The 24,827-nt window shown below is 38.9% G+C and overlaps 6 protein-coding genes and 1 pseudogene across 7 annotated transcripts; 2 read left to right on the forward strand and 5 right to left on the reverse strand.

The window, feature by feature from the left end:
• The first annotated feature begins 2,480 nt into the window (after nucleotides 1-2,480).
• LOC9322419 lies at nucleotides 2,481-3,560 on the forward strand. Its single transcript, XM_002886307.2, has one exon. It carries the CDS (start codon nucleotides 2,481-2,483, stop codon nucleotides 3,558-3,560), a length of 1,080 nt encoding a protein of 359 aa, XP_002886353.1.
• Nucleotides 3,561-4,117: 557 nt separating this feature from the next.
• On the forward strand, nucleotides 4,118-6,630 carry LOC9322420 (regulatory protein NPR1). Its single transcript, XM_021035167.1, has 4 exons — nucleotides 4,118-4,879; nucleotides 4,962-5,697; nucleotides 5,817-6,020; nucleotides 6,130-6,630. The coding sequence occupies exons 1-4, from the start codon at nucleotides 4,310-4,312 to the stop codon at nucleotides 6,408-6,410; spliced, it is 1,791 nt and encodes a 596-aa protein (XP_020890826.1). The 5' UTR covers nucleotides 4,118-4,309; the 3' UTR covers nucleotides 6,411-6,630.
• A 318-nt stretch (nucleotides 6,631-6,948) lies between these two features.
• Nucleotides 6,949-10,094, reverse strand: LOC110230915. Its single transcript, XM_021035161.1, has 2 exons — nucleotides 9,788-10,094; nucleotides 6,949-9,601 (listed from the first exon to the last, which is right to left on the reverse strand). The coding sequence occupies exon 2, from the start codon at nucleotides 9,585-9,587 to the stop codon at nucleotides 7,176-7,178; it is 2,412 nt and encodes an 803-aa protein (XP_020890820.1). The 5' UTR covers nucleotides 9,588-9,601; nucleotides 9,788-10,094; the 3' UTR covers nucleotides 6,949-7,175.
• A 44-nt stretch (nucleotides 10,095-10,138) lies between these two features.
• Nucleotides 10,139-13,124, reverse strand: LOC110230918. Of its 2 annotated transcripts, XM_021035166.1 has the most exons (3): nucleotides 12,863-13,124; nucleotides 11,491-12,659; nucleotides 10,139-11,202 (listed from the first exon to the last, which is right to left on the reverse strand). In XM_021035166.1, exons 2-3 carry the CDS (start codon nucleotides 12,644-12,646, stop codon nucleotides 10,514-10,516), a joined length of 1,845 nt encoding a protein of 614 aa, XP_020890825.1. In that variant the 5' UTR covers nucleotides 12,647-12,659; nucleotides 12,863-13,124; the 3' UTR covers nucleotides 10,139-10,513. The 2 variants fall into 2 exon arrangements, with proteins under 2 accessions (XP_020890825.1, XP_020890824.1); XM_021035165.1 differs by having other exon boundaries at nucleotides 10,139-12,659.
• An 85-nt stretch (nucleotides 13,125-13,209) lies between these two features.
• On the reverse strand, nucleotides 13,210-14,406 carry LOC110230919 (annotated as a pseudogene).
• Nucleotides 14,407-15,254: 848 nt separating this feature from the next.
• On the reverse strand, nucleotides 15,255-19,112 carry LOC110230917. Its single transcript, XM_021035164.1, has 3 exons — nucleotides 18,996-19,112; nucleotides 15,531-18,624; nucleotides 15,255-15,344 (listed from the first exon to the last, which is right to left on the reverse strand). Exon 2 carries the CDS (start codon nucleotides 18,609-18,611, stop codon nucleotides 16,350-16,352), a length of 2,262 nt encoding a protein of 753 aa, XP_020890823.1. The 5' UTR covers nucleotides 18,612-18,624; nucleotides 18,996-19,112; the 3' UTR covers nucleotides 15,255-15,344; nucleotides 15,531-16,349.
• A 429-nt stretch (nucleotides 19,113-19,541) lies between these two features.
• Nucleotides 19,542-23,280, reverse strand: LOC110230914. The gene is made up of 5 exons (XM_021035160.1): nucleotides 23,142-23,280; nucleotides 20,587-22,952; nucleotides 20,038-20,123; nucleotides 19,921-19,951; nucleotides 19,542-19,837 (listed from the first exon to the last, which is right to left on the reverse strand). The coding sequence occupies exons 2-5, from the start codon at nucleotides 22,937-22,939 to the stop codon at nucleotides 19,761-19,763; spliced, it is 2,547 nt and encodes an 848-aa protein (XP_020890819.1). The 5' UTR covers nucleotides 22,940-22,952; nucleotides 23,142-23,280; the 3' UTR covers nucleotides 19,542-19,760.
• Nucleotides 23,281-24,827: the final 1,547 nt, after the last annotated feature.

The following is a 24,827-nucleotide window of genomic DNA, read 5'->3' on the forward strand; positions in this document are numbered from 1 at the left end:
ATATATATATATATATATATTGATTTTGCATGTGTAAGAGCGTTTTTATTTGCTAGAACATGCAAGGACGATAGTTCCAAAAAATTTCGACTTGATTAAATTAGTGATTTGCTAAAAAAAAAAGAGATTAAATTAGTGTAAACAAGCTGAACACTGAAAATTACTTTTTCAATAAACGAAAAATATAATAGAGGTAAACATTGACGTAAGTTTAAAAAACTTATTTGAGTAAACTTAATATACATATATACCTGATACCTTTATCACTTTATTTCAAAGAAAAATAATAGAAATAACTTTCATCATATGTAAATCAAATTCTTCGGTTTTATAACAATTAACCTTGAAGTTATTTATATATTTTTATGAAAATATATTAATTAAATGTTTTATCAACTTGCTTTTATTCTATGGATGTTGAAGCAACAAAACCTAATGGGTACGGCATTTTACACATGCATCATCAAATACAAGTCTTGGCTAAGATTATAAGAATATACAACGCACTAGAACGCTTTTGTTGATGATTCGCTTCTCTCGGAATTGCGTCTAGTTGTGAGGCTTGTGATCAAGTTAGTGAAAAATTAAGATAAAAACAAGTCCGCCAATAGTATGCGATTTCAGAGGTTTAATTAGGATCTAAATAGCGGATTTAAAGCAACTAAAGAAACAAATAATCTTTTCGTAAATAAAGAAATATATCATCCCAGTTTTATATATTACGATATATAGATGAATCGGCGCTTCTATTTATACATTACGCAAAAAAAAAAATAAAGATGAAATATAACCATCGAATTCATTATTGATTTCATATCCACCCAAAACTCATCAAACCTCTTTTTCGATCTGAAGTCAACAATCATGAGTCTTCGGTAATGAATCAAGATGCGATCTCGGTAAAGAATCATGATGCGATCATCAAAATTTTAATTTTTATGGTGTACGTAGTTCAAATGTTATCGAAAGCGCTTACGATTATGTGTTTTTCCATTTCAAATTTTGAAGATTCAATATTGTATTTGCTATTTTTTTTTCAAGTATGATAAATATTTAAAATTCTATTCTACATTTCTTTTTGATAGGATAAATTGCGCAAAAATAAAACTGAATCTCACATGATTTTAAATTTCTACCCACGGAAGGAGTAGATTTGAAGCTTATGATGTAAGATTTTATTTTTGTGTTAGTGATTTCCTGGTTAATTGTATTTTCTATACAAAATTAGGTATTTAATAACCATATGTCGTTTTTCACTGAACTATACTCCCTATGTTTAATCTTTAACCTGGAATAATGTTCTAGAGATTCTTATTTGTTTCATATTTGGGATGGTTGGTTGTAGATTGAAAATGCTTTACAAATTTTTCTCTAATGAATAATATATGTATTCCATATTATTGGAAAATGAAAAATCGGTATGGGGTAATTGCATCATCAGTATTCACTTCATTTGTACCGTACGTACGTTTGAATTATATATCAAATATAAAACATGTATTTGTCTCGTTTCCTATATAAATATATTTATTAAAAATTTGAACCAATGATACAAACTATATTAAAAGTTTAAACTATATTTGTTTTTTTGGATTGTTAATGAACCAAATCCTATTTAGATTTTCTTGTGCTATCATATTAGGTTTAATACTATAATTAGTTGATTCACTATATGTATACTGATTTTTTTCTTTTTTGTTAAAATAATCTATTGACTTTTTATTTGAAGAACTTTTTTTTTTGCAAAGTTTCATTTGCATATCACAAATTACCAATTGTTCCACCGTATTGTTCCAATACAGTGAATAGTGATATACAGATGAAACTTTGAAAAACAAAATTCTTAAAATAAAATGATCTTTTAACAAGAAAAAAAAAAAAAACAAATCAGTATACATATAGTAAATTAACTAATTCTAGTACTAAACCTAATGAGATAGCACAAGAAAAATCTAATTCTGATTTGGTTCATTCACATGCAATCCAAAAAACAAATATAGTTTTAACTTTTAATTAAGTTTATATCATTGGTTCAATTTTTTAATAAGTAAATAAATTAATATATAGAATTGAGACAAATACATATTTTATATATTTGATATATTCAAACGGTACAAGTGAAGTGAATACTGATGATCCAATTACAGATTTTTCATTTTCCAGTAATATGGATTACATATATTATTGATATATAGTATATAGCTTCCAATAAAATTCTTAAAATATTCAAGATAAAAATACAAATTGGCAGGGTATCTTCTCATTATGTTTTAACTTTTACGTTTAGAAAATATATCTCGAAAATTTAGAAATTCTGATATTACCAAAATCATGATCTCAAAAGGGATGATCACTAGGCTTACAAAATCATATATATTAAGCTATTTGTTGTCGTAGGTACCCACAGAGATCAAACAAAACAAATATTCATCTTTAGTTGACTAGACGTCTTACGTACATTCTCACTAATCTCTTTTGAGATGAACCAAGACATGTTCATAAATATTCTTTCTCATTCTCCTGTTTCGGTGGTCGAAAAATTCAGACACCTAAACAAAGAATGTAACCAGAGAACCTACACTTCTTCGTTTCTCAAACTCAATATCCAAAGAACCAATTCCATTTCCGGTTACTTCCTCCAGTACTCCGAGAGACTAACTCTACACTCCACTTTTGTCGAAGCTCTCGGAAACAGGCCTTGTGGGACTGACGTCTCGCTCGATTTTCTACCGCCGGGAAAAGTAAAGATTGAAGCTTGTGACTCAAGTCATGGGATCTTGCTTTGTGTTAATGATCGTCCGGTTAGAGGAAGACAACCGGAGTACATCATCTGCAAACCAACAACAAAACAGTACCTGATCTTACCGAAACCAAAAACCCGGTATTTCACGGTCGCGCTCGGTTTAATGGTTATTGGATCTACCCCTTTCCGGTATAAGATCATCAGGCTCTCAGACTTACCTTACGTGGAGAATAGGAGGTACAACATCAACACCACTTTCGTCTGTGAAGTTTTCGATTCGGTTTCATTTGCATGGAAACGACTAAAGAATTTTGAACTACTGGAAAATGACTTATTGAGTCCATGGAACTCTAAACCGATAGCTTCTTACGGGTTTTTGCATTGGTTAACAACCCGCAACAATGTGATCCGGTTTTGTTTCAAAACCGAAACTTGGTCATATTCTCCGGTTCCTGAGAATCTAGCAAGCGCTAACTCTCTAAATTTGACAAGCTACGAAGGTAAGCTCGGGATTATTAGTTCGAGATCCAAGGAAGGAGTGGGTTGTGAGGATTTATGGGTTTTAAAGAGCATTTTTGGAACTTCTTGGGTGAATGTGAAAGAGATTGAAAATAAAGGGCTCAAATCCGTTGGGTTCTTAAGCAACGACGTCGTAACGCTGGCTGACGTGGATCGAATCTGCTTATACAACATGAATAACGGGAAATCTCAGAATTTAGAAATAAGGGCTCCAAAATTCTCCCCTTCCCATTATTCGACCATTATTTATTTCCCTATCTTTTCTGATTACCAGAGAGTTGAATTTAACGGGAGATAAGAATATAAGATCCAACGGCACTCAACAGGACAAGTCACGCTATTATGAGGATGATATTTGACAAAAGTCAACGACTTACGCTTTTGTTATTAATTATTGTTGTTTTTGTTCACTTTTATTATTTTGCTCAACTTTAATGTTTAACGAATCTTTGTTTTCATATTTAATGAATCTCAATTTTTTTTTCTGAATCATACTGTCATTATTACTGCTAAATTATGTTTCCTATCTCAAATGATTGAATTTTACTTAATTTCTTCTACTGATAAACTGATAATAGAAAAATGATTTTTCATTTTTTATTGTTCTATTGGGTTTTGAATTATTACAAACTGAAGTTCAATATTTAACCGAATCATTAACCGGCCTTGGAAACAATTACTTTGTCAAAGAAATAATAAATGTACACATGTTATTACCGAACCGGATTGAATTTCACATGTACAAAAATTAGCAACACAAAATGTCTCCGGTACAAAACTAACATTAATAAGCCAAACCGGTTTAGTTTCTTGTTACAATAATTCCTTTCCTGGAAATTTACCGGTTCTGGTGAAAACCGTGGGACGACGAGGATGCTTCTTCATATCTCACCACCACTCTCGTTGACTTGACTTGGCTCTCTCCTCTAGCTTACCTTACTCTCGTCAATGGTTCTCTGCGATCTTAGCCAAATCTGTTGATAAGGTTCCTTCGTTGATTGGTAGAGATCTCGAAATTGGTCAAATTCAATCCATCGGAACCTGTTGATGGACACCATTGATGGATTCGCCGATTCTTATGACATCAGCAGCACTACTTTCTTCGCCGCCGCACCTGCTCCTACCGATAATACAGAGTCTTCTATTGTTTTTCCGGCGGCAGCCGAACAACTTCTCACCGGACCTGATGTATCTGCTCTGCAATTGCTCTCCAACAGCTTCGAATCCGTGTTTGACAAGCCGGAAGAGTTCTACAGCGACGCTAAGCTTGTTCTCTCCGACGGCCGGGAAGTATCTTTCCACCGCTGCGTTTTGTCAGCGAGAAGCTCCTTCTTCAAGAACGCTTTAGCCGCTGCTAAGAAGGAGAAAGACTCCAACGCCGCCGTGAAGCTCGAGCTGAAGGAGATTGCTAAGGATTACGAAGTCGGTTTCGATTCGGTTCTGACTGTTTTGGCTTATGTTTACAGCAGCAGAGTGAGGCCGCCGCCTAAAGGAGTTTCCGAATGCGCAGACGAGAATTGCTGCCACGTGGCTTGCCGGCCGGCGGTGGATTTCATGTTGGAGGTTCTCTATTTGGCCTTCATCTTCAAGATCCCGGAATTAGTTACTCTGTATCAGGTAAAACACCATTTGCATAAGCTATGGTTGCACATTCATGAAGGTATATGTTCTTACTTGAGTACTTGTATTTGCATTTCAGAGGCCTTTATTGGATGTTGTAGACAAAGTTGTTATAGAGGACACATTGGTTATACTCAAGCTTGCTAATATATGTGGTAAAGCTTGTAAGAAGCTATTGGATAGATGCAAAGAGATTATTGTCATGTCTAATGTAGATAGAGTCAGTATTGAGAAGTCATTGCCGCCAGAGCTTGTCAAAGAGATAATTGATAACCGTAAAGAGCTTGGTTTGGAGGTACCTATACTAGACAAACATGTCTCTAATATACATAAGGCACTTGACTCGGATGATGTCGAGTTAGTGAAGAATTTTCTGACAGAAGGCCACACCAATCTAGATGATGCGTGTGCTCTTCATTTCGCTGTTGCATATTGCGATGTGAAGACCGCAACAGATCTCTTAAAACTGGATCTTGCCGATGTCAACCATAGAAATCCGAGGGGATACACGGTGCTTCATGTCGCTGCAATGCGGAAGGAGCCACAATTGATACTATCTCTATTGGAAAAAGGTGCGAGTGCATCAGAGAAAACGTTGGAAGGTAGAACTGCTCTCTTGATCGCAAAACGAGTCACTATGGCGGTCGAATATAATAATGTTCCGGCACGATTCAAGCATTCTCTCAAAGGCCGACTATGCGTAGAAATACTAGAGCAAGGAGACAAACGAGAACCAATTCCTAGAGATGTTCCTCCCTCTTTTACTGTGGCTGCCGATGAATTGAAGATGAGGCTGCTCGATCTTGAGAATAGAGGTATTTCTCAAGTCTTACTTCTAATTTTTATTTTCTACTTTTAGGTCTGATATGTTTCAATCAAATTTAAAGGAATCTGAGTGAACTAATGATAACTATACTTTGTGTCCACTGTTTAGTTGCACTAGCTCAACGTTTGTTTCCAACGGAAGCACAAGTTGCAATGGAGATCGCCCAAATGAAGGGAACATGTGAGTTCATAGTGACTAGCCTAGAGCCTGACCGTCTCACTGGTACAAAGAGAACATCACCGGACGTAAAGATAGCACCTTTCAAAATCCTAGAAGAGCATCAAAGTAGACTAAGAGCGCTTTCTAAAACCGGTATGGGTTCTCACCCACTTCATCGACTCCTTATCACAAAGAACAAAACTAAATGATCTTTAAATTTGGTTTTGTCACTTGGTGTCTGACCTTATTTTCTTATCTTCAGTGGAACTCGGGAAACGCTTTTTCCCGCGCTGTTCAGCAGTGCTCGATCAGATTATGGACTGTGAGGACTTGACTCAACTGGCTTGCGGAGAAGAAGACACTCCTGAGAAACGACTACAAAAGAAGCAAAGGTACATGGAAATACAAGAGATATTAACAAAGGCCTTTACTGAGGACAATTTGGAATTTGGAAAATCGTCCCTCACAGCTTCGGCTTCTTCCACATCGAAATCAACTGGTGGAAAGAGGTCTAACCGTAAACTCTCTCATCGGCGTCGGTGAGACGCTTGCCTCTTAGTGTAATTTTTTTTGTACCATATAATTCTGTTTTCATGATGATTGTCACTGTTTATGTCTATCGTTGGAGTCATATAGTTTCGTTCTTCATTTTGCATCCTGTGTATTATCGCTGCAAGTGTGTTTCAAACCAATGTTGTAACATTTTGAACCAGCGGTGTACAAATTGGTAATAATTAACAATAATTAACCCATGATGGTGTTACAGAGTTGGCTAGAATCAAAGTGTGAAATAAAGACAAATTGTTCATCTATTGAACCAAAAGAAGATTCAAGTTCCCTTGTTGAAGGTCAACAAGAATCCAGAATCTTGGGAAAAATGTTCCCTGAAACTTCTGGCAACATTCATGTTATAAGTATTTTCCTTATTTCTAGTTGTGGGATCTTCAGTGCATCTTTTAACCTTTTCTAAGTCGAATTACACAATAAGTTAAGAAAAGGTTAAAATGCGTCCTCCTAGAAGCAGCCTACCACTCGGAGGCTGGGAGCTAACTGCTTGAACTTTAGTAATTGAATCTCAAGGTTTTCTGAATCATACAATCACCCTGTTTAAATCTATTTCATATACAAAAATGTCAACAATGTTTATGCTACAAAACTACGATATATAACACGAACCGGTTTTTGTCCTACTTCCCAAACGTCAAAAGATACAATAGAAACAGTAACCAACAATCCACCCAAAACCCAAATCCATCTAACTTTCAGCTCTTCTTCTTCTGAATAGTGCGAGGACTAGTTTTTTTGTTTTCACTTACCGGATAAGTTAGGTGGAGGCGGTGGCAGAGACATGACTGGTGGGAACAATGTTGGAATTCCTGAAGCTTCCGGCCAAGCTGATACTTTTGGAACTGGAGAAAAAGTGGCTGTGTAAGTTTTGAATAATCGTTCAAGAGTGTAACAGTCATCTACATACTGCAAAGGGTTGATTTTCAGCTTCTCACAGACTGCTAGAACGTGCAGACATGGAAACTTCTTCGATTGAAACTTCCCACACGTGCAGGTGCATTCGCTCAGCCGAACGATCCATCCATCCTTATGTAACGGCTCTGTGACCTGAAACACACCTTTGTCTATAGGCATTACAACGTAAGTAACGGAAGCTGTCCTAAACTCATCAAGCTTGTCCGTGACAAGTTTAGTGTACACATCGCCACAGTTAACCCTACCACTGCTATCACAACGACCCGTGTGAAAAACTAATCTCAACTCATCAAACAGAAGCAGTGCGTTTGCTGTCACTGACAGACCAAGAGACTGAAAGCTTTCACAAATTGCAAACAAATCTTCTGTTTCTATCGTCATGACTCCAAATCTCCGACCACTGTCATGAGCCAGAGCCCACTGAGTTTGAGGGAATTGGTCTAACCATTTCCAAGCTTCTGAGCTCTTCTTTTCAATGTCCTTCATGTAGAAATCAAATTCTTCCTTCTGACTTGTGGATCCAGCCTGCTTCACAAGGCTCACTAGGTTGTAGTCTTGAAAAATATCATGGAATTTTAAGCAAAAACGATCCAGACAGAACCTGTGATAAACCCAGGGTTCTTGCCACAGTGACCTGGGTTCGTTAATAACAGCAACTATGTCCGGGTGGGGACTGGAGATGAGGCAAACGTCTTTCCTTTGTGTTACCTTCTCTCGGATTCCAGCAAGAAACCAACGCCAACTATCAGTGGACACTTCTTTGGTAAGCGCAAATGCAAGCGGGAAAAAGCAATCATCAGCGTCGAGTCCTGAGGCAATCATCAATTTCACAGGGTACTTACCGTTCAAGTCTTTGGTGTCCACTATGATTAGAGGTCTACAGTGTCGAAACCCATCAATGGACTGTGGAAACGCCCAAAACACGCCACCAAAGGATGCAAATTCAGGATTAGGAAAAAGCTCATATTGCCAGTCAACTAGTAGCCCATTAGATGAGTGAAACGCAGCCATTAATTTAGGCAATACTCTGAAACTCTGATCCCAGTCTCCATATACCTTTTTGATTACTTCCTGTTTTGCTGCCCGCAGCTCTGAAGTTTTAAGCATGTCGCCAAATTTTTCAAACCACCAATTTTTCAACTCTACAATTGTTAGTGTAGGTTGTACCCTGATCAAACATTCAATCTCTTCTGCTGCAAATTCCACGTTGAAATTTTCTGGCTTAATAGAACAACAAGTATGTGGACCACTACACTTGGTTATCTCAACGAGTCCATGTTCTTCTATTCTAGCTGCACGAAGTGACCAATTGCATTTCCATCTGATGCATTTAAACATATACTCATCCTTCTCAATCTCTTTTACTACACACTTTTGCTGCCCTCTAATGAAACACCAGTCCACCGCCTTCTTCAGCTCATCTCTATCTTTAAAACACAATCCTACACGCAATTCATGATCATCAACCCACAAACTGGACAGAGACCACGGTTTTGAAGCACTCGAATCGACGACACCTTTATTTAATAAGCATGGATTCGCTGATGCTTCTAAGCCTGGCACATTCAAATCCTTAAGTGCATTGCCGTTATTCGCTGTCAAATTAAGCACATCATCTGAACCCGAGTTTTTATCCGTCATTTCTCCATCTCCACCTCCGTGAGTGCTACCATTTCCAAAGTCAGAATGTTCCTCGTCTTCAATCCACCCGTTACTATTACCCACTCCCTGAATCTCTAAACCATTATCCCTCTCTACTTTAACAGATGGATGTGACACATAACCAGTAGCTTCTTGGGGATGTTGGATCCTCTGTCTTTTCGAGGAACTAGCAGGATTTTCCAATACTGATGAACAAGCAGCATGATCAGTAACATCATCAGAAGTCGATTTCACTTCCAAATACAACTCCACATTCTTTATAGAAGGATGTATGCTTGGAACCTCAAGCATAGTATCCAAACTAGTGTCGTTCACCACAGGAAGAAGTAGATACATAAAGAGATCCGGTGAAACAACTACAGGGTACCTACCAAATATTTTGAACTCTGATTTCTGCTTATCCAATCCAAAAATTGGATAAAGCCCATTCAACAATGTGCTTAACGCAGTCTTTTTCCTAACTCTGATCTTTTTAGGAGTGGATCCTTCATAGTATACACCATCAGGACCATACTTGATAGAACCTTTCCAGTAACACACCACCATAACCTTTTCTCTCAAGGTTTCCATCGCCATGAGCACAACAGTTCCTGCAGTGAATTCAAAGAAACATGTGAACTTTTTGGGGCTAAACTCATAACATACAAAACCCTAGAAAATTCCATATCTAAAAAGAAAGGCTAAAGCTTTTTAGCTAAGAAGCAGATAAACCCATTCAATATACATAAACTCTAAACAGTGGTACTCAATACTTAGACTTGTAAAGATCTACGTACCTCAAAACCGGAGAATTTCAAATCAGCTGTTGCAGAGAAGCTTGGATTTTCAGAACTGCAAGTAATTTCGCCTCTCGCTGAGGATTTCTCCGGTGATGAAGCCAATTTGTCACCGATGACGAAGACACCACCTACTTTTTCATTTGCCATAAATGTCGTACCTTTTCGAAATACAAAAATAAAGTACAATTGGGCCGAGAGAAGCCCGTTAACGTTTTGAGCCCGTTTCTAAACTAGCAAAATATTCAATTTCATTCCCGCCAAAAATTAACTTTCAATTTCATTAATATGTTTATCTTCTCTTAAGAACAAAAGAAATATCAATCGATGATGCTTTTAAAAAAAAAAATGGTATGTACAATTTGTAGAACTAGTATTTACAGGATGAATTTGTCCACATTAAGCCTCCTTGCAGATAAGAAACTTTGTTTAAGAAAATATACATGTAACCAAGCTAAAAACACACATAGACATACTATTTTCATATTGGTTTTTAGGGGATCACCAAAAGTGCTTATGAACAAGCTGGATTAATTGTCACATACACATAACATAACATGTCTCCGTTATATAACCGGAACCGGACTTATCCTACTTACCTAAAGTCAAAAGATACTACATAGTTACTAGCATAATCAACCAAAATGCTCGGTTTGGTTTGACACAAATCCATCTAACTTTCAGCTCTTCTTCTTACTAGTTATGTGTTAGGACTTACCTGATGAGTTAATTAGGCGGACTAGGAGGAAACAAGGTTGGAACTCCTGAAGCTTCTGGCCAAGCTGAAACTTCTGGAACAGGTGAAAATGTAGCAGCGTAAGTTTTGCACCACCGTTCAACAGAGTAACAGTCGTCTACATACTGCAAAGGGTTGATTTTGAGCTTCTCACAAACTGCTAGAGCGTGTAGACATGGGAACTTGTAACTTTGAAACTTCCCACACGTGCAGGTTGAGTCGTTTAACTGGACAATCCATTCCTCCTTTTTTGAGGACTCTGAGACCTTAAATGAATCTCTCTCTAACGGCGTTATAACGTAAGTAATGGAATCTGTCATGAACTCTTCAAACCTGTCCATGACAGGTTTTGTGTACAATTCGCCTCGGTTAAGAGAGCAACGGCTAGAACTAAGAGACTTACCGAATGAGGATCTCAAATCATCAAACATAAGCATCACATCCGCGGTGGTATAATACTGAAGATCTGTACAAACTGGAAACATATCTTCTGGTTCTAACTCCATGACTCCGAATCTCAGACCACTGTCGTGAGCAAGAGCCCACTGATGTGGAGGGGTTTGGGCTAACAATCTCCGAGCTTCTGGGTTCCTCTTTTCGATCTCCTTCATGTAGGAATCAAAAGCATCCTTCTGACTCGTGGATCCAGCAGACCACACAGGACTCCCCAGGTTGTCACCTGAAAAAATGTGAGAGAATTCGGTGCTCACATGATCCAGACATAACCTGTGATAAGCCCAGGGTTCTTGCCACTGAGACCCGGATTCGTTAATAACAGTAAGTATATCAGGGTGGGAACTGGAGATAAGGCAAAGGCCTTTCCTTTGTGTAACCTTCTCTCTGATTCCAGTGAGAAACCAACGCCAAATATCAGTGGACAGTTCTTTAGTAACCGCAAATGCAAGAGGAAAAAAATCGTTGGCTGCATCTACCCCTGAGGCAATCATAAATTTCATAGGATACTTACCGTTCAAGTCTTTGGAATCCACTATGATCAGAGGTCGACAGTGTTGAAACCCTTTAATGGACTGTGAAAACGCCCAAAACACGGCACGGAAAGATGCAAATTCAGGGTTAGGAAAACAATCATATAGCCAGTCCACAAGCAGCCCATTAGAAGAGTGAAAGGCAGACATTAATTTCGGCATGACTCTGAAACTCTGATCCTCATCTCCAAAGACTCTTTTGATAGCTTTCTTTTTTGCTTCCTTCATCTCTGCAGTTTCAAGCTTATAGCCATTTTTTCTTTTCCACCAGTTCTTCAACTCTGCAATTGAGAGTGTGGGATGTACCCTTACCACACGTTCAATCTCATCTTCTAAAAATTTCGCTTCAAAATCTTTAGGACTACAAGTATGTGGGGCAGTATTTCTGGTTATCTCAACAAGCCCGTGTTTTTCCATTCTAGCTGCACATAATGACCACTTGCATTTCCATCTTACGCACTCAAACATATACATGTCCTTCTCAGTCTCTCTTACTATACACTTACGCCGCCTTTTAATGGACCACCAGTCCACTGCCTTCTTCAGCTCATCTCTATCTTTAAAACACAGTCCTACATGCATGTCATGATCGTCATCAATCCACAGTCTAGGCAGAAGACACGGTTTTAAAACACCAGAATTGACAACTTTAACCAAGCAGCCATCTGAGCCTGAAATTGTATCCATCCTTTCATGTTGTGTCCTCTGTCTTTTCAAGGAACTACTGGGATTTTCCAACGGCGACAAACAAACAGCAGGATCAATAACGTCATCAGAAGTTGGTTTAGCTTCCATATAGAGATCCACATTGTTTATAGAAGGATGGTGGCTTGGTACCTCAAGCATAGTCTCCAAACTAGTGTCGTTAACCACGGGAAGATGCGCATACGTAAACAGATCCGGTGAACCAACTACAGCTACAGGGTACCTACCGAAGATTTTGAGCTTTGATCTCTGCTTATCTAATCCAAAAATTTGATAAAGCCTATCCAATAAAGTGCTTAACGAAGTCTTTCGCATAACCGTGATCTTTTTAAGAATGGATCCTTCATAGTACACGCCATCAGCACCATACTTAATAGAACCATTCAAGTAACAAAAAACCATAACCTTTTCTCTGAGTGTTTCAATCACCATGAGCACAACAAAGCTGCAGTGAAAAATTCAAAGAAAAATGTAAACTTTTTAGGCCTAGATTCCTAAAATGCAAAACCCGATAAAGCTTAAAATCAACGAGACTTTCCAGCTATAAAAGGAGAAAGCTTTTCAGCGACAAAAGCAGATAAATCCATTCAATAACATAAACCCTAAACAGTGATACTCAAAACTAAGGCTTGTAAAATTCTACAACACCTGGGAAAAAAACGGGGATTTTCTAACTGGGTATCGCAGAGAAAAGCTTGAATCTTTCAGAAATGGAAGTAATTTCAACTTCGCTAACGATTTGTCCGGTGATGTTGTTACTGGTCACCGATGAAGACAACAGTACTGTATACCGTTTCATAAATATAGCTTTTCAAAATAGTTGGGCCGAAAGAATAAAGCCTGTTAATGTTTTGAGTCCGTTCTTAAACTAAGCAAAATATTTAAATCCGATTATTCCCGCCTAAATTTAACAGGATGAATGAATGTAAAGAAGAAGACGAGGTGAGATTAAACTCTCTATCCGGTTTAGCTTGGTTTCCGTATCGGCCAGGGGATTAATTTTCAAAAATACAAAAGCAAACAACACATTATGTTTACATTATACCACCGGAACCGGATTAGTCCTACTTCCCAAAAGTCAAAAGATAATACTACATAATCACTAACCTAATCCACCAAAATGCTCGGTTAGGTTTGACGCAAATCCATCTAACTTCCAGCTCTTCTTCTTACCAGCTATGTGTTAGGACTTATCTGCTGAGTGCTGAGTTAATTACGCGGACTAGGAGGAAACAGTGTTGGAACTCCGCAATCTTCCGGCCAAGCTGAAACTTCCGGAACAGGAGAAAATGTAGCAGCGTAAGTTTTGCAATACCGTTCAACTGTGTAACAGTCGTCTACATACTGCAAAGGGTTTATTTTGAGTTTCTCACAGACTGCTAGAGCGTGCAGACATGGGAACTCGAAACTTTGGAACTCCCCACACGTGCAGGTTGAGTCATTTAACTGGACAATCCATTCCTCCTTTTCTGAGGACTCTGAGACCTGAAATGAATCTCTCTCTAACGGCGTTATAACGTAAGTAATGGAATCTGTCATGAACTCTTCAAGTTTGTCCATGACAGGTTCTGTGTACACATCGCCGCGGTTAAGAGAGCAATGGATAGAACTAAGGGACTTATCGAAAGAGGATCTCAACTCATCAAACATAAGCATCACACCCCCTGTCATTGCAACTGTACAATACGGAAATCCCCTACAAACTGCAAAAAGAGCTTATGTATCTATCTCCATGATTCCGTATCTCAGACCACTGTCATGAGCCAAGGCCCACTCATGTCTTGGCATTCGGTCTAACCATTTCCAAGCTTTTGGGTTCTTCTCTTTGATGTCATTCATGTAGGAATCAAATTCTTCCTTCTGACTCGTGGATCCAGCCTGCTCCACAAGACTCTCTAGGTTGAAGTCTCGAAAAACGCCGAGGAATTGAGAGCGCAGATGATTCAGACAGAACCTGTGATAAGCCCAGGGTTCTTGCCACAGAGACCCTGGTTCATTAACAACAGCGACTATGTCCGGGTGGGGACTGGAGATGAGGCAAAGGTCTTTCCTTTGCGTAACCTTCTCTCTGATTTCAGTGAAAAACCAACGCCAACTATCGGTGGACACTTCTTTAGTAACCGCAAAGGCAAGGGGAAAAAAGTTGTTGGCTGCATCTACTCCTGAGGCAATCATCAATTCAATTGGTACTTACCGTTCAAAACTCTAGTGTCCACGATGATCAAAGGTCTACAGTGTTGAAACCCTTCGATAGACTGTGAAAATGCCCAAAACACGCCACGGAAGGATGCAAATTCAGGATTAGGAAAAAGATCATATTGCCAGTCCACGAGAAGCCCATTAGATGAATGAAATGCAGACATTAAATTGGGCATGACTCTGAAACTTTGATCCTCATCTCCAAACACTCTTTTGATTACTTCCAGTTTCCCATCCCGCATCTTAGAAGTTTGAAGCTCATAGCCAGTTTTTTCTTTCCACCATTTCTTCAACTCTGCAATTGAGAGTGTGGGCTGTTTCCTGACAACGCGTTCAATCTCATCTGCTGCAAACTCTGACTCAAAATCTTTTGGATACTCAGGACTACAAGTATGTGGGGCAGTATATTTGGTTATCTCAACAGGTCCATGTTCTTCGATTCTAGCTGCCCGTAGTGACCACTTGCATTTCCATCTTACGCACTCAAACATGTACATGTCCTTCTCGGTCTCTCTTACTATACAATTTCTCCGCCTTTTCCACTGCCATCTTCAGCTCATTTCTATCTTTAAAACACAATCCTAAATGCATGTCATGATCGTCATCAATCCACAGTCTAGGAAGAAGACACAGTTTTAAAACATCAGAATTGACAACTTTAACCAAGATGCCAGATGAGCCTGAATTATTATCCACTATTTCTGGTTGCGTCTTCTGTCTTTTCGAGGAACTACCAGGACTTTCCAATGGCGATGAACAAGCAACAGGAACAATAACATCATCAGAAGTTGGTTTAGCTTCCAAATAGAATTCCACATTGTTTACAGAAGGATGATTCCTTGGAACCTCAAGCATAGTCTCCAAACTAGAGTCGTTCACCACGGGAAAATGTACATACGTAACGAGATCCGGTGAAGTAACTACAGGGTACCTACCAAAGATTTTGAACTCAGATTTCTGTTTATCTAAAATGAAAAACCCTACAAAACTCAATATCAACGGTACTGTCCAGCTCTAAAAGGAAAAAGCTTTTTTAACTATAGAAGCAGATATTCAAAAACATAAACCCTAAACAGTGATACTCAAAAGTAAGACTTGTAAAGTTCTACCTACGCACCTGGAAAAAAGCGGGAGATTTTCGAATTGGGTATCGCAGAGAAAAGCACGGATCTTTCAGAAATGGAAGTAATTTCACCCTTAGCTAAGGATTTCTCCGGTGATGTTACTGGTCACCGACAAAGACAACTACTACAGGGAAATGAGAAATATAGCTTTTCGAAAATTTAATACAAAAGAAAAAACAGAAATAAAGTACAATTGGGCCGACGGATGAAAGCCCGTTAATTATGTTTGTAGCTTTTTTTAACTACCAAATTTTTCGTTCCATTGACTTTTTTGTCTGCTTAAAAACAAAATTCCCGCCTAAATCTAACTTTCGTGTCCCATTGATTCAATATCAACATTTTTCCTTGGTTAAGAATCTACAAATACAATAATAGTAGGAAACTGGAATTGAAACTTGATTTCGTTTCAGCTCAATATTTTCTATTCGATTTCAATTCCGATAATTTCACAGATAGAGAAAATAGACATGTAAATTAATGAGCTAAAATACACACATTATTTGTTTTACCAGATAGGCGTGGGTTCAAGAGCAATACTAATAAAAGAAAGATACTGTATGATGGTTAAGAGATTGTAAAGAAGAAGATGACGACGGTGTGATTCTGTTTCCGATTCATATCTTTTCAGGGGATAACCAAAGGTGCTCATGAACAAACCGGATTAATCATACAAAAACAACAACACATTATTATGTCTCCGTTATACAACTGGAACCGGATTAATCCTAGCTACTTCCCAAAAGTCAGAAGATGATACTACATAATCAGTTAGTCCAAAATGCCCGGCTCGGTGAAAACTCAAAATCCATCTTTCAGCTCTTCTTCTTAGTAGCGGGAGGAGTAGTTCTGCGTTTCGTACCTGATACGCAAGTTGGAGGTGATGGTGGTGGTGACGGTGGAATGACAGGAGGAAGCAATCTCGGAACTCCGGAAGCTTCTGGCCAAGCTGACATTTCCGGAACAAGAGAAAAGGTGGCGGCGTAAGTTCTTTTTAACCGTTCAAGAGTGTAACAGTCGTCCACATACTGCAAAGGGTTGAATTTCAACTTCTTGCAGACGGCTAGAGCGTGTAGACATGGGAATTTGTAACGCTGAAACTCCCCGCATGTGCAGCTGCAGTCGCTCAGCTGAACAATCCATTCATCCTTTTGTGACGGTGTTGTGACCTGAAATGCATTATTTTCTACCGGCATTACAATGTAAGTAACGAAATATGTCCTGAATTTTTCAAGCTTTTCCATGACAGGTTCCGTGTACACATCGCCACAGTTAAGAGAACTACGGCTAAAACTAAAATACTTGTCAAAAGAGGATCTCAGCTCATCAAAGAGAAGCAGCACGGAACCTGTCACTACATGACCAGCCAGCTCAAATGCTTTACAAACTGCAAACAAAGCTTTTGTATTTATCTCCATGATTCCATATCTCCGACCATCGTCATGAGCCAGAGCCCACTGATTTTGAGGGAATTGGTCTAACCATTTCCGAGCTTCTGGGTTCTTCTCTTTGATGACATTTATGTACGAATCAAATTCATCCTTCTGACTCGTAGATCCAGCCCGCCTAATGTACATCCCCAGGTAGAAGCTAGGGAAAACACGAGAGAATTGGGAGTAAAAATGATTCAGACTGAACCTGTGATAAGCCCAAGGTTCTTGCCACTGAGACCCAGATTCGTTGATAACAGCAATTATGTCGGGGTGGGGACTGGAAATGAGGCAAAGGCCTTTCCTTTGTGTAACCTTCTCTCTGATTCCAGTGAGAAACCAACGCCAAATATCAGTAGAAACTTCTTTAGTAACCGCAAAGGCAAGCGGAAAATATCTGTTGGCTGCATCAACCCCAGAGGCAATCATCAATTTCAACTGGTACTCACAGTTCAAGTTTTTGGCGTCCACTACGATCAGAGGTCTACAGTGCTGAAACCCTTCTATAGACTGTGGAAATGCCCAAAACACACCACAGAAGGATGCAAACGTAGGATTAGGAAAAAGATCATACTTCCAGTCCACGAGGAGTCCATTAGATGAACAAAAGGCAGACATTAACTTGGGCAAATCTTCAAAACTTTGATCCCAATCTCCAAAAACTCTTTTGATAGCTTTCTCTTTCGCAACCCGCACATCAGAAGTTTCAAGCTCATAGCCAATTTTTATTTTCCACCACTTCTTCAACTCTGCAATTGTTTGTGTGGGCTTATCCCTGACCGCACGTTCAATCTCATCTGTTTCAAACTCTGATTTGAAATCTTCTGGAACAATGGGATGACAAGTATGTGGACCAGTATACTTGATTATCTCGACAAGTCCGTGCTTTTTCATTCTAGCGGCTCCAAGTGACCACTTGCATTTCCATCTGATGCACTCAAAGATATACTCATCCTTCGCAGTCTCTCGTACTACACACTTTTGCTTCCCTTTTAGGGAACACCAGTCCACTGCCTTCTTCAGCTCACCACCATCTTTGAAGCACAATCCTACTCGCAAGTCATGATCGTCAAGCCACAAACTAGACATACACGGTTTTGAAACAGTGGAATTGGAATCCTTATTGGAAATGCTGCTATCCCCTGTCAAATCAACCGCATGCACCACTCTATCTGATCCTGAGTTTCGATCCGTCTCCCTCTCCCTCTCTGACTTAACAGGTATATCAATCTTCTGTCTTTTCCAGGAACTACTGGGATTGGCCAAAGGCGACGAACAAGCAGCAGGATCAATAACTCGATCAGATTTCGAATTCACTTCCAGAAACAGGTCAACATGGAGTATAGAAGGATGTATGCTTGGAACCTCAAGCATAGTCTCTAAACTAGTGTCATCCACCACAGGAAGAGGTTTATACTTGACCATGGACCCTTGAACAGATGAAGGATATCTACCAATTATTTGAAACGTCGATCTACTTCTATCTAATCCAGTAACTTGATACAGCTGATCCAACAATCCATTAAACTCAGTCTTGCGCTTAACAATGATCAATCTAAGAGTGGACCCTTCATAGTATATGCCATTAGGGCTATCCTTGATGCAACCATTCCAGTAACAATACACCGTAACCTCTAATCCAGCCATGAAAACAACAAACCTGCAAGGAATTCAACGTAAAAACGTAAACTTTGGGGTTAAAACCCTAAAATGCAAACCCTTGTCTCTGATTCTCTAAGAGTAAGGAACCCTAAAAGAAGAAGAAAAAAAAAATTAATTTCTCTCTAAATAAGAACAAGGAGCTGTATCCGCAACAGAAGCAGCTGAATCCAGCAATAAAGAACAGAACAAACCCTAAAATGCAAACCCTTGTCCCTGATTTCTCGAAATATAAGGAACCCTAAAAGAACAATTTCTCTCAAAAACAACAGCAATGAGATTTATAAACAACATCAAGCGAAGAACACAAAAGCCTTTAAAAAAACGAAAACATCTTAAGTTAGATGACCAATTATTTACTTTTAAAAATACCTGAAGGAAAAAAACGGAGACTTTCGACTTGAATGTCGCAAGGAAGCTTGAATTTTCAGAAATGGAAGTAAAATCTCAGCAGCATTTTAGGATTTCTCCGGCGATGTAGTCACGACTGACGAGGAAGACGACCAGTCTCGAACTAAAAGTACCACATTTTTTCAAAATAACTAGAAAACGTATAAATAAAAAAAGACATAAATAATAAACAGTTGGGCCTTTTTAGGCCCAACTATAATTGTGTGTGTTTGAACATAAAGCCTAGTAAGAACTAAGAAGTAAAACACTCGTGTCGTCGTCAACAAATTTTAAACCAAATTTTAAACCGAATGTTAAACCAAATGATTCGAACATCAGAATCTATTTTTTCCAGAAAATCCAATCGGTTAAAAACACTATTCCGGTTCGATTTAGCATTTAGCCACTGGTTATGAGAAGAAGATGAAACATAATCAACGGTCGGATGTTCCTGAAGAAAGTCACCAGACAAATAAGACTAACCAATCTTGGCCGTTCGTTTCGAATTCGACCGTCAAGCGCGGGAAGTACGTTTAATTAATGACTTGAACTAAATTCATTCTTAGCTTGGTTTTAATCTTGATTCAAAAAAACCAGACACATGCAAAAGTAGCAACGCAATAAAACCTGAACCAGTTTGATTCCTAAGTCTAATTCTCTAACTCTCAGCTCTTCTTAAAGTGGGCATGAGTGAATCCTAAGGAGCTTATGTATCTTCTTACTTACTTACTCCTCAGTCTGGTCTTCTTACGAACTGAGCTCATTTTGGATCATCGCCTTTATAGATACCTTTCTTGGGGTGAGATCGGTTTCGAACTTCTCAGCTGTAAAAACAGTTTAAAACAACGCAAGTTACAGAGATGACATCATCAATGAAGAAATAAAACGATCTGATCTAAACTCATACCAAGTCGCTTGAGGATGTCAGCGAACGCCGTCTGTCAGGAAATAACAAAGCTATTGTTAGACTTAGATATTAATTCATCTTCTAAGACACATAAATTTTTGTGGTTTGAAGCCTCACCGTTTTAAAGTCTACCACTTTCAAGATATCGGCAACTGCATTTCTCAACTCGTCATCACTAGGAGGATCCTTGGTTTTGCCATTTACTAAATTAAATAAACCCATGGTATCAGAAACATAAGAAGATAAAGAAAGATATATCAAAATTGATGATGACAAAACCTAGCTTCATCTTTATGAATCTAAGAAATCTTCAGTTAATAAGTATTCAGATTGTTCTGAATCCAAGTCTTGACTAAAGCTATCTTTCATATTAAATGTATCTATGCCTAAGTACATCTACGTTGATATTGAAATTAAAAACCAAAAGATTTATTTTTCACAATCAAAACAACAACACATAAGTCTTTGTCACGACACTTACGATATATAACCCGAACCAGTTTAATCATACTAGCCGAGAGTCAGAAGATACTACATAATCACCATCAGTTAGCACAATCCATGCAAAAACCTCTTTAGGATTAACTCGGTTTCGTACCAAATCCATCTAACTGGTTCAGTTTTTCATCTTACTAGTGCGAGGAGTAATTTTGCATTGGGACTTACCTGATACGTTAGGTGGCGGCAGAATGACTGGTGGGAACAATGTCGGAACTCCAGAAGCTTCTGGCCAAGCTGATACTTCCGGAACAGAAGAAAAACTGGTAGCATAAGTTTTGTGTAATCGGTCAAGAGTGTAACAGTCGTCAACATACTGCAAGGGGTTAATTTTCAGCTTCTCGCAGACTGCTAGAGCGTGCAGACATGGAAACTTCTTTGATTGAAACTTCCCACATGTGCAGGTGCATTCATTCAGCCGGACGATCCATTCATCATTCTGTAAAGGTTCTGTGACCTGAAAAGCACCTTTCTCCAAGGGCATTATAACGTGGGTAATGGACTCTGTCATTAAGTCTTCGAGCTTGTCCATGACGGGTTTGGTGTACATATCTCCGCGTTTAACCCTACCACTGCTATCACAAAGACCTGCGTTGAAAAACAATCTCATCTCATCAAACAGAAGCAGTGCGGTTGCTGTTACTGGCAAACCAAGGGACTGAAAGCTTTCCCAAATTGCAAACACATCTTCTTTATCAATCGCCATGAATCTGTATCTCCGACCATTGTCATGAGCCAGAGCCCACTGATTTCGAGGGAATTGGTCTAACCATTTCCGAGCTACTGAGTTCTTCTTTTCAATGTCCTTCATATAGGAATCAAATTCTTCCTTCTGATTTGTGGATCCAGCCTCATCCACAAGTTTCTTCAGGTAGTCATCTTGAAAAACATCGTGGAATTGGGAGCACAGAGAATGCAGGCAGAACCTGTGATAAGCCCAGGGTTCTTGCCAACGGGACCCAGGTTCGTTAATAACAGCAAGTATGTCCGGGTGGGGACTGGAGATGAGGCAAATATCTTTCCTTTGTGTCACCTTCTCTCTGATTTCATTGAGAAACCAACGCCAACTGTCTGAAGACACTTCTGTAGTAATCGCAAATGCAAGCGGGAAATAGCAATCATCAGCTTCGACTCCTGAGGCAATCATCAATTTCATAGGGTACTTACCGTTCAAGTCTTTGGTGTCAACTATGATCAGAGGTCTACAGTGTCGAAAACCTTCAATGGACTGTGGAAACGCCAAAAACACACCACGAAAGGAAGCAAATTCAGGATTTGGAAAAAGATCGTATTGCCAGTCTACAAGTAGCCCATTAGATGAGTGAAACGCAGCCATTAATTTGGGTAATACTCTGAAACTCTGATCCCAATCTCCAAAGACTTTTTTTATCACTTTTAGTTTTGCTGCTTGCATCTCTGAAGTTGCAAGCATGTCGCCAAATTTTTGAAACCACCAATTTCTCAACTCTTCAATTGTTAGTGTGGGCTGTACCCTGATAAGACATTCAATCTCCTCTGCTGCAAATTCCACGTCAAAATTATCTGGCCCTATAGGACAACAAGTATGTGGACTATGACACTTGGTTATCTCAACAAGTCCGTGCTCTTCCATTCTAGCTGCCAGAAGCGACCACTTGCATTTCCATCTGATGCACTCAAACGTATACTTGTCCTTCTCGGTCTCTCTTACTACACACTTTTGCCGCCCTCTTATGGAGCACCAGTCCACCGCCTTCTTCAGCTCATCCCTGTCTTTAAAACACAACCCTACACGCAATTCATGATCATCAACCCACAAACTGGACAGAGACCACTGTTTTGAAGCACTTGACTCGACACCTTTATTTAAGTCTGCATTGTCGTTATTCGCTGTCAAATTAACAACTTGCTCCACCCTATCCGAACCCGAGTTTTTATTCGTCATTTCTCTATCTACATCTCCATGAGTGCTACCGTTTCCCAATGCAGCATCTGCCCCGTTTTCAATCCACCCGTTACTGTTATCCACTCCCTGAACCTCTAAACCATTACCCCTCTCTAACTTAACAGATGGATGTGACACATAACCAATAGCTTCTTGGGGTTGTTGGGTCCTCTGTCTTTTCAAGGAACTACCAAGATTTTCCAATGGCGATGAACAAGCAGCAGGATCAATAACTCCATCAGATATCGATTTCACTTCCAAATACAACTCCACATTTTTAATAGAAGGATGATTGCTTGGAACCTCAAGCATAGTCTCCAAACTAGAGTCGTTCACCACGGGCAAATGTATATACGTAAACAGATCCGGTGAAAAAACAGCAGGGTACCTACCAAAGATCTCAATCTTTGATCTCTGCTTAGCTAATCCAAAAATTGGATAAAGCCCATTCAACAATGTGTTAAACTTAGTCTCGCGCTTAACTTTGATCTTTTTAGGAGTAGATCCTTCATAGTATACGCCATCAGGACCATACTTAATACAACCATTCGTGTAACACAACAACATAACCTGTTCTCTCAAGGTTTCCATCGCCATAAGCACAACAGTCCTGAAGTGGATTCAAAGAAAAATGTAAACTTTTTGAGCCTAAACTCATAACATACAAAACCCTAGAAAACTCCATATCTAAAAACAAAGGCTAAAGCTTTTTAGAGACAGAAGCAGATAAACCCATTTAGAAAACATAAACCCTAAACAGTGATACTCAAACTAAGAAGACTAGTAAAGTTCTAAGTACCTGTAAAAGAAGGGAGATTCACCAACTGGGTATCGTAATCAAGCTTGGATTTTTTTTCAGAAATGGAAGTAATTTCACTCTCCTCTTAAGGATTTCTCCGGTGATGTGACAAGACTTTCATATGACAGGGGAACTCACAGATATAGCATTTCGAAATTTATTATAGTAAAAATAAAGGTACAGAATTAAAGTACAATTGGGCCGAGAGAAAAAAGCCCATTAATGTTTGTGCAAATTTTTAAATCCAATTCCCGCCTAAATTTAACTTTCATATCCCAATGGAATGTACGAATACGTTATTGTACACCGGATTTACAGAAAATAATACTATATACTTTCAGAGGTCTCTCATTTTGTATCCATCTTTTTACTAGATTCAACGATTAATTTGTGATTAGAAACAAATGATTTTACAATGCAACCAGTAGTGTGTATAGTGGGTTTTAGACTTTTAGTTCAGTTGTCATTCAGATATTTGGCTTATTAAAACTCTTAACCAAGTTAACTTGAATTCATAATAGTTTGGGGGCTCACCAAAAGCTTAACTATAGAACATAACTGATTTTCACAAACAAAAGCAGCAACACATATGTCTTTAGTTCAGGGGATCACCATAAGTTTTCATGAACAAACCAGACACATACAAAAGCAGCAACACATTATCTCTCCGTTACAATATATAACCGGACTACATAACCACTTATCAGTTGACATAACCCACCACATTGCCCGATTAATTTTCACATACAAAAGTAGCAACATATCATGTCTCGGTTCTACAACCGGAACCGGGTTAATCAACTTCCCTAGCTAAAAGCCAAAAGATACTACATAATCCACCAAATTGCCCGCCTCCCTACAGACTCAAATCCATCTTTCAGCTCTTCTTCTTAGTACTGCGAAGACTTACCTACTACATTAGTTGGCGGCGATGGCTGAGGGAATGACGGGAGGAAGCAATCTCGGAACTCCAGAAGCTTCTGGCCATGCTGATTTTTGCCTCCTAAAGCTGCAAAATTTCAGAGTCTGTGAATAAATATGCCTAAGAAAACTGAAACAGAATAAGAAGACTTGAGTTACCGGAATTTTGACATCGAGTGACTTACCGGAATTCGGACATCAAGTTTCTCAAACCCATCGCGTCCGATGATTTTGATCCTCAATGATCGTGACCAGATCCGTGAAAGGGGTTTCTTGGTTCATTGTAAACCTCAGGTGTTATGACTTCAACAATCGGGTCATCTCTCTGTTCTGGATCATCTTGAGCCACCCGTTGATTACCATAGACGCTACTGCTGCTCGCTTCTTGAAAGGATAAAACAGATTTAGTTATTGGGTTTGATATATCCCAAAGATGATACGATTGAAAACTTTCATGTCTCACCTCTATATGATGACACGTACCGCTTCTCTTCCTCCTGGTATGTGTCAAAACCAAGAATAGTTGTTAATTATTAAAGTGTTAATAAACCATTATTTGATAATTAACAACTAATCAGATGTACACTATAACGTAATAACTAACACCACCATGTTCATGTTTCTTCAATCACAAGAAACTACTTGTTTTGTCATCTCTTGTTATTATTCCAAATGTTTTGGATGTCTCGCGCACCATTATGCCTTGTACACCAATGAATGATGCTCTCTTTCACCAGAGAAGAGATGAGATCATAATCTGCAATG

The sequence above is a fragment of the Arabidopsis lyrata genome (assembly GCF_000004255.2).
Source record: "Arabidopsis lyrata subsp. lyrata unplaced genomic scaffold ARALYscaffold_2, whole genome shotgun sequence".
Classification (NCBI taxonomy): domain Eukaryota; kingdom Viridiplantae; phylum Streptophyta; class Magnoliopsida; order Brassicales; family Brassicaceae; genus Arabidopsis; species Arabidopsis lyrata.